Below are 9,984 nucleotides of genomic sequence, written 5' to 3'. Positions count from 1 at the left end.
CTTTAATTTCTTTCTTTATTCCTTCCTTGAGCAGATTATCATCTTAACATTTTTTTTCACTTTGTTCTCTTTTAAGTTGTTAGATTGCCCGTAGGATTTCATAAACATCATTTGACAGTGAAAGCTTTCATCAAATTATTGATGCACTGGTGTTGTCTATATCCTAGGATTAATATCTTTATTTGTATTTTTTAGTTCAACTTGGTAACAGTTTGTGTACATATGGTGATATACCTTAATAAAATACATAATGCTTGTTTACCACAATGAAAGCTATTAATACTGGAAGAATATCAACTGTCGTATATTAGCTCCCTAGAAGGTAGAGCCAATTATTGAAAAATTTTATAGAAAAAAATGTGAAATAATCATTCTATTTTCAAATTGTTGCTCTTTCAAGATGTGCCACTGAGTGCTATCACTTTGTGATTCTCTTGTTCACTATTATAGGTGTATTTACTATTTGATGAATACTTTAAAAGATGTTCCTGTAAGACACCGAATCTTATTGACTTCTCTGTTTCACATCTAAACTAATTCTGCCCAGCGTGAGTGGTGTTGACCTACCTCTTCACTGCAGGCCTTAGATTCCTTACTCTTCTCGTCTCCAGTGACCTCTTCATTACCACGTAGAAGTCAGCGTATGCATCTGCGCCTCACCCTGCCACTCCTCAGCAATGCTGCACTGTTAGAGCAATCTTAGTCTCACCATAGTGTTCAGTACTCCCAGATTTCTCCACGCTACCTGCACCATTTTTATCCAACCTAATTTACTCTGATTTCCTAACTGTGCTGGTTCTATAGATGGTCATTTGCTGATACCATCCTAACTTCATTGTCATGTCACCATCTTGTTCCTTGAAACTTTAAATGATTGTTTTCCTTTCTAAAGTCACATTAATCATATTTGAGTTTTTTCAGTTATGGTAACTTCTTTACCTGGAGTCTCATTGTTACATGGGGATCAATTTTCCTGTTGTTGTGCCCTCCCCATTCTTGCTGCCTTACTTCACATATTTTACTGAAACCATTCTTGCTTTGGCCGTCAGTGAGTGTGATCTTAGTGTATGACCTCAGTCTGCTAGGCCTTTCTCAGTAGAAATAATAGCACAAGCCAAAACCATAAAAATTTCTGACTATCATACTAGAAAAGTAAAAAAGAAAATCAATTTATTAATATATAGTAAATGTTTCCAATATGACATGTAAATCAGTGTACATTATTAGATACTCTTCATTTCTGTGTTTGTGCAATCCATGTTTTCTAAGTCTGATATGTAGTTTTTACTATTTTACATGTATCTCAATTAAGATTAGCTGTAGTTCAGGTTCTCAGCATATATCACTTACCCATATTGGATAGTGCACATGTAATGATTATGATCTTGATTCAGCTAGCTTAATTATTTGGAACAATTTTTTATTTATTTTGTAGCAAAAGGTTTTAAATCAGAAGTGATAATTCTTACCATTAGTGAAGTGGACTGAGGAAATTCTCATAAAGCCTGAAAATAGTGCCTAATGCATAGTGAACACTCGGGGAGCTTTCCTTGTTATTTTTATACCTTTACACCTTGCTCATAATCCCCATTCAGTCTTAGTACAGCAACCAAAATCCAGACTAGATCTTGGATTTCTTTATTTCTCTTTTGTTTCTTCTACTTTTGCCTTCAGTTCCTTGTTGTTCTACAAACATGATTAAGATGAACATATTTTCCATGGGGAGAAAAAGTTCTTTGTGGTTAGAAGATACAAAGGATGATGTTTTTAAGGTCAGTTCAGTCTTTGGAAGAATTAGCTGTGCAGAGGGAGTAAGCTGTGGAGCTGAAACTGCTAAAGTGTTTTGTAGTAAAATGGTAGAGAAAACTTGTCACTTTTTAAATATCTGTGTAAAATTGGTAATATAAATATATTAAGTTGTACTCTGAATATTAATTCACTTTAACATTCCTTTTTTTTTTTTAATTAAAAGCTGAGAACTTTAGACTGAGCTATACGGCAACACAGAATACAAAAGGATAAGGTGAATGTCACATTGGGAAGTGATTTGGGATGTACTTGGTGGTAGGAGATAACACTGAGGTGTAAGGAAATAGGAAGTCACTTGAGTGTAGAGTCTTAGTTTGTAATGAGATTATTTTCTTATAGTGAAGAAAATTACACAGACTGCTTTCATCTGTAGGTTTATAAAGAGGCTTGCTCTGAATTTCTGCTATTGAATTTTGTACTTCTTCCTGAAAAAGAGCAGGAGTTTTATTTCTGCTGTTATTAAAATACCATATGTTGATATCTTACTCTAGGTACTATAAAATCTACAGCTAGTATGAAGCATACAGTTAGATTTGTTGGTATTGTGGGGATGTTGCTTATAACTGAAAGTAGTTCTCTGTGAATTCTTTACTAGGATGGGATTCTGTCAAAAGGTGTGAAGTAGTCTATCAAAAAGTGAGGAAGAATCTATCAAGAAGTGAGAACTATTCTATTAAGAAGTGAGAAATTTGTAGAGACTTGGAAATGAAGGAGATACCAGACAGGATCCATTAAGATTATTTCAACGTATTTTGTCCAGTGACTCTGGCCTTAGTAAGCTTATAGTATACAGACTAAAGTAGATGTCGTATGAGGACTGGTAAGATGTCCAGGCCAGCTTTTGTGCAGTCAGCTGAGCTCTCTTTAGTGCCAAAAGGAAAACTGTTAAATGATAGAGTCTTTAAAAAGTATTTCTCTGCTCTCTGCAAATGATTGTTGAACAGTAGATGATTTTTTTAATTGTGAAGCTGTTTTATATGTATGTAGATTTTTATACCTTTATCTTTTTATCTTTTTCCTTCACAGTAACAGGAGTAAAACTGATGCACACTTTCCTACCTTTCTCATGAGTTTATGTATTTATATAACTCATGAAGCTATAATTTACATTCATTGGCATTACTCATTTTCTACAGAACTCTAGGCCAATTAAACATGTTGCTCAGCTTTTACTGGATATACTGAGGCAGGTGGGACTGTTGAACTCTAGGAGTGGATCAAGACCATCCTGCCATGCATTGTGATGGTTTTATTGGGATACAGTCTCACCCATTTTCTCCTGAGTAGTTCGAACTTTTCAATTTTTTCTTGTATACAAAATCATCTTTCTCTATGGCTTTCCTACTTTGTTTCTGGGCTTTGCAAAAGTGTAATTAATGTGTTTTTTAAATTCAAGAAAGTAAAGTTTATCTTTTTTTTTGTTTCTATGAGGTTTCATTTTTTTTTTTTATTTAAAAGGCTGTCTACACTCCAAGGCTATACTTGTTTTTTTCCTAAAATTTCTTCTATGATTTTTATTACATACTTTTTATATGTCTGGAATGAATTTTTATAGATGTGTACAGTGATATGTTGTAGTATTTGAGATCTTAGACTAAAGTTCTGTTCTTACCTGTGTGACATTTGACAAGTTACTTAACATTTCTGTGCTGCTTTCTTCAATGAAATGGAGATGAAACTAGAACCACTTCTCATCAATGAGTGATGCAGATGTGGGAAATGTTTAGAACAGTGTTTAGTACACAGAAACATAAATGCTTGCTATTATTACACATTATAGGTAGGTATCTCATTTCCCCATATAATCAATTGTCTTAGTGACATTTATTGAATAGTTCATCGTAATCTTAACAAAGATTTATTTATTTATATTTTATGTATTTTTGCTTACATATATATAAGTGGACCACAGTGTACCTGGTACTTAAGGAGGCCAGAAGTGGAGCACTGGATTCCCTATAACTGAACCTGTGTCCTCTGCAAGAGCACTTAGGGGTCATCTCTCCAATCTAAATTTCATTTTTTCCCCAAAGTCTCTATATATAGGCTTTAAAGTCTGTTTTGTGCCTTTTTAATTCTCTGCTTCTGAACTGTGGGTGCTTAATAGTTCTAAGAACTGACATGAAGGCCTTTCCTTTCTTTTATAAAATTATTTTGGCTTTTCTTGGCCCTCTTTTTTCTTCTATACAATATTTTAGAAACTCATCAGAATTTACAAAATATCTGTCACAAAGTCTTAGCATGGAAGAGAGACATGCTGCTAACTAGATTGATAGACTGAAGACTTTGATCTTATTCATACTATTCATCTTGGCTTTAGAAATTATCTGTTACATAACATAGAGGTGAAACCTATCTACTGCATGAGGAGCATATTAGGAATACAATTAAATAAAAAATACTGGAAAAATACAAATTCTTAGCCAGCAGATAACAAATCGCCATGAGGTATATAGCCCAAAGCACTTCAGAGAACTCTCAGGAGTATTTCAGGCTTTTTTTGGAAGACATGGACATTTCTGGTTTCTTTGAGGACTCAAGTTATAATGTTGTTTTACTGGGACAGACAGGTAAAAGAATGTCTTGCTGAAGCCAACACAGGTGAAAGGATGTTTTGCTATAGCAAACACATGAAAGGACACATGTTTAGAAAGAATGTAAATATGACTCCACAGACAGTGGAAGCCTTGGTTCACCTTACTCCACCTTGGCAGTCTTCACTGAGAATAATAGGCATGTATCGGTTCACCTTATATTGTGAAGCTTTGCTGGTGGTGACTTCATAGAGAGAAACTCACCCAAGAACTTCCTGTGAGGTTTCCTGTGGCTTCTTGCCACGTCTGCAAACCCAGGCTGATTGGTGAGCCTCATGGTTTCTCTTGGATTGAATTGCCATTGTTGATTCATGTGTGTGGTGTCTGACAAGTGCACTGGACTTTCATGTTTGATGTTTGCTAGTGGACTGGACTGGGAGCAATGAAGATTGAAATTGCCCCAAAGAACTATTTCTAAACAGGTCCACTTCCCCCATATCCTAATAACCTTTCTTTTCCACTACCTCTGGTGGGTGGCGGACTAGAGGGGTTGTGAAACATATATCCTGCAATGCAGTATTTGCCAAAAACGGTGAACCTGGTTCAGAGTAGCTTTTGACACTTAACTGTGCTACCTTCATGTGATTACTATGGTATCTTTAGGACTAGCACTTGAGAAGCTGATGCAGGAGCATTAAAAGTTCAGGGCCACCCTCCCCTACTTAGCAAGCTTAGGATTTTGGTTACTTTTCAAAAATTGCTAAGTTCCTTTCCTGAGGTTTTAAGACTTGCTACATACATTTCGTAGGCCTCATCATGTGAAATTGAGACCAGAACCTTTTTTCTAATATCAAATATTGGCTTGGATTTGTCTAGATATCTAAGTGTTGGGGAACTTTTTAAACAATTGAAAGGTTTCTATTTATTGTTTTTCCTTCTGCCATTCTGTTTCACATTTATTTAGAACCAATCATTCATTTTATAATACAGGATTAGTGTATATTGAAGTCACAATTTAAATTATTTATGAATAACAGTGTTAATGTCTTTGTTTGAGTTAGACTTTGTTGAAGATGAAGTCTGATTACAGCTTGAGTTCTTTACATACCAGTTGGACAGTAGGCTAGCTGACTTCCTCCCTCCCTCTTCCTGTCTTTCTGTCTCTCTGTCTTTCTGTCTGTCTGTCTGTCTGTCTGTCTGTCTTCCTGTCTTCCTATCTTTCTATCTTTCTTTCTTCCTTAAAGAGTAAAGCTTTATCTAAGATGCAAAGTTTATAGCAAATGTTTTCTTTGTAATTTTTTCTTCATATGTTCACAATGCCAGCCAAAGACTTAGAAAGATTGAACTGAATTCTTCTGTGCCCTTTACATTACAAAGAGTTCTTGGTGAAAAATGTAAAAAAAAAATGAAATAAAAATGTAACAAAAGAGAATAAAGTTAACAAAAAATTTGATAGGAGCTGGAAAGATGGCTTAGTGGTTAAGGACCCAGGATTGGTTCCCAGCACCAATGTGGTTGTTCCCGGTGATCTATATAACTCCTTCCAGAGTATCTATTCCCTCTTTGATCCCTGTGGGCAGAACATGTGCATGGTGTACACACATTCAGCAAAACATTCATACACATAAAATAAACCTAAAAAGGATTTTTAAAATTTAGTAGTCTTAAGAAATCTTACCCAAGAATATCATTTATTTCATGTAGTTTAAAATATTGCTTACTTTAAAAAATTGTGTGTTCACATGCACTCATGCACAAGATGATGTGCATATTTCTGCATGGACTTGTAGAGAACAGACATCAACATTGGATGTCTCCTGTATCACACTGTCTGTCTTAGTTTTAAAGACAGTTGTTTTCACAGAGCCTAGAGCTTCCTGTTTTGGATAGACTGGTTGGCCTGCAAGTTTCTGGGAGTCACCAGGCATGTTTTGTATTGGCAGCTTTTACGTAGATGGTAAGGAGCTAAACTTAGATCCTAACACTTGGGCAGCAAGTAAGCACTTTTCTCACTGAGATGTCTTCTCAGGCCAGAAAGTATTTCTTTAATTATAAAGCCAGAGAGAAGGCAACATTTGGAAATATGATTGTTATCACCAGTGGTTGCTTGTAAGTCAAGAAGATGAATACATTACTAGGAAAATGTGCAAATTATATATTGAGTTTATTAAAACTGCAAATAACTAATGTAAAGAATATTTTATTTACAGTGAATCATTTCAGTTTTCTACCTCCTTTATGTTCTTTGGAAAAGTTTGACTTTGAATAAAAAACTTTAACTCCATTGTGTAGTTTCCAATTAGACTTTTATTAGCTATTCATATTATCTAATGGAGCTTATCACAATTTTTTAAATAAGCTATTCTAAATGAGTCATTTGGTTTTTTTAGTAGTAAACTTTATTTAGACATCAATGGCGTATCATATTCAGGGATAATCTAAAATTAATCTTTCAACATGTTGTATATTCTTACAGAAATAACAGAAGAAATTTTTATTTAGCTTGTCCTTTTTTGTTTTTGTAGGAGCCAGTGTTCGAACATTCACTCCGTTTTATTTTCTGGTGGAGCCAGTAGACACACTCTCAGTTAGAGGCTCTTCTGTTATATTAAATTGCTCCGCATATTCTGAGCCTTCTCCAAATATTGAATGGAAGAAAGATGGAACTTTTTTAAACTTAGTATCAGATGATCGCCGCCAGCTTCTCCCAGACGGATCTTTATTCATCAGCAGCGTGGTGCATTCCAAACACAATAAGCCCGATGAAGGTTTCTATCAGTGTGTAGCCACTGTTGATAACCTTGGAACCATTGTCAGCAGAACAGCCAAGCTCACAGTAGCAGGTGAGTCCTGTTAAGTGGTTTACTTGGATTTCCTATTTTTATAAGATCTAAATCTAAATAAAACCAGTGTGCTGTACTTTCCACTTAATTGGTAATAAGTCATTTAGGATGCCAATTGTATATATTCTCATGAGACTACTCATTTGCTTTGGCTTATGCAAAATAAACTGGTGCCTGTGTGTGTGTGTGTGTGTGTGTGTGTGTGTTTTGCCTGTCTGAAGGTTCAAAGTTGCTATCAGTTTTTTCTTTTTAACTTGGAAATAGAGGTAGTTCTGTTGGAAAATTAATGTCTTTAAAACCTACTCATAATAACCAGTGTGCCTTAGTAAAACTTTAGTAAAGCCAGAACCATGGTTCCTGGTGATAGGGTTTAGTGGACAGCAAAGAGAAAAGAGATATGATAAGAGGCTGTAAAAGAGATTGTTAGAGGGTAAGTGATAAGCAGAAGCCTGGTGTGAATGGTACTATAGAGGAAGTCAGTACATTAAACTTTAACTAAGAAATAGACAGTATTTATTTAGAAAAATATAGTGCTCTTAACATATCATTATACAAGGCAGACTAAAAGCAGGAAGTTGTATAAAGAGGAATATTAACTCCTTTTCAAAAGATCTCTGTTAAATGATGGCAAATGAAAGAGAAATTAAGGATCTAGAGAGATGAGATGTGTTTGCTAAAGATGCATTCTCTCGTAGGGTTTCTTGAGTGTCAGATGAAGTCACCTGTGAAGGGCCATGTTGTCTTGCTCACCTTGGTTTCTGCGAGTATGTGTGGATGGGCCTGACAGTGATACTCACCCCTACTTCTTCTCATGCCCATGCTCATTCACTAGAGCTGCAATTTTCAACCCTTTCCCAGGGTGTGCCTAAGACCATCAGAAAACACAGATATTTACATTACAGCTCATAACAGGAACAAAATTGTAGTTATAAAGTGACAAAAATAACTTTATGGTTGAATGTCACCATAATATGAGGAACTGTATTAATGGTTCTTCGCATTAGGAAGGTTGAGAACCACTGACTTAGAATCAAATACTCAACATTTAGTTTGGATATGACTTAATACTACAGTAATCACAGTTGAAGGTGGAAAAATAAAATGGGGGTTACAGTCTAATGCCATGGAATTTTCTCTTCTCCCCTCCCCCATATTCTCTACAGTACGTATGAGTAAATTGGTGTACTAACCTCCTCTGTAATGTCATTTAAGCCAGGCTTGTGCTTTTCATTTATGCTCTAACGTTTCTTTCCTGGTCTCCTACTCATATCCCTTTTCTCTCTGCCATGCCCTAAACCCCACCACCAAAACCATTGTATCCTGCCTCCTGATTTCTCTGTATTAGTCCAGTTTCTCTTTCCTGAGATTGCCCTTGACTTTCCTTACAAAGTCTGCGCCTGCATGCTGGCCTGCCACCTCCCTGTGCTCTCCTTACTCTGTCTCACACTGGGATCAGTGTACTTTCACCACTCTGTAACATTGTTAATACCTAAGTTTCTTAATCATGGAACTCTTGATTTCTCTTGTGAGCTTGCATCCAGCTCTCTAGCCTCATTACTTATCGTTCTACTAGCTACTTCCTCCCCACCCCCACACCCCACCTTTTAGCCATTTTTAGCACTGGTTGTACCAAATGTTCCTGTTCAAATATTCTCTATTTTCTGGCCTTTCCTCCTGTTTTCTCCACTGACAGTTAAAGGCTACCTGTTTGCTTATCCATGTGTAATTAAAAAAGATACCAGTTTTACATTTCCTTAAAATGTTAGCCAGAATTACCCTGTGACCAGTTTTCAAGACAGTTGAGAATATTCATCCACACAACAATGTACATGACTACTGTTCATAGCAGTGCTATTCATAATAAATAAAAGGTGGAAATAATGTAAATGTCTACCAGATGAGGACTAGATAATCAAAATATGAAATATCCCCATAGTGGAATATTCATCAATAAGAAAGAATAAAATCATAATGCAGTATATCTACATAGGTAAACTGTAAAAATATTGTGGTAAGTTAAAGGCCATGGTCATAAATGACTATACACTGTTTAAATTCATATATACAAAGTACCCAGAATAGGGAAATGTGTAGAGAGAAAATAGATTGGTGGGTTTCCTAGGGCTAAGTACCTGATAGCAAATGAGAAATGAATGCAGTAGAGTGGTACAAATGAGTAGTTTCTTTAAGGAATGCTAAAAGGGTTAGCTTATAGAGGTGATGCACAGCTCTGTTCATAACTGAGTTGTGTACTTCAATGGGAAACTTCATGGTTTATAGGTTATTTATTAAAAAGCATTTTCAAAACTCATTTTAAAAAGATACTGCCAAATTAGCCATTTTAAAAGACTACAGATATATTTGGCTACAAGCAGAACTAGTTTTAGTCATGGCCAAAAAACAGGGATGTTTTCAAAGAATATTAAAGAAGTAGTTCATAGATTTTAAATATGAAGATGCTCTTCTCTGGGCTGTCTTATTTCTACACCAATGACACTTGTTGTTTTGTCTGGAGAGTAATGTGACTATATGTGTTTCGTGCTCAAAGGTTAGGGAATGGCATGGTCTAAACACAGACATCATTGATCTGTTCATGCCAATTCCATGTCTTACTCCCACTCTTTCTCTCTCACTTCTGCAGAGGCAGCAGGAGCACAGGAAGCTGAGGCAGGCTTTGCCTTGATACGACACTTGCTAGTTCTTATATCTGCTTTCCCTGTTCAGAACTCTTTGAACTTTTTTGTCTTACAAGTTCCCATTGTTATTACAGGCTTACGTTTTTGAAGATTAGTTATTTT

At 35.7% G+C, this 9,984-nt stretch overlaps 1 protein-coding gene across 8 annotated transcripts in view; it reads left to right on the top strand.

Moving 5' to 3' along the window:
• Neo1 (neogenin 1) overlaps positions 1 to 9,984 on the top strand; it is a 159,428-nt gene that overhangs the window by 41,952 nt on the left and 107,492 nt on the right. For all 8 annotated transcript variants that reach the window (XM_031344463.1, XM_031344462.1, XM_031344456.1 and 5 more), the window contains exon 2: positions 6,869 to 7,186. In XM_031344463.1, coding sequence (XP_031200323.1) covers positions 6,869 to 7,186 — 318 coding nt within the window. The remainder of the gene's footprint in view (positions 1 to 6,868; positions 7,187 to 9,984) is intronic.

Source organism: Mastomys coucha, unplaced genomic scaffold (genome assembly GCF_008632895.1).
Source record: "Mastomys coucha isolate ucsf_1 unplaced genomic scaffold, UCSF_Mcou_1 pScaffold23, whole genome shotgun sequence".
Lineage (NCBI taxonomy): Eukaryota > Metazoa > Chordata > Mammalia > Rodentia > Muridae > Mastomys > Mastomys coucha.
The sequence above is the reverse complement of the archived record's forward strand: the minus strand, read 5'-3'. Positions and strand labels throughout refer to the sequence as shown.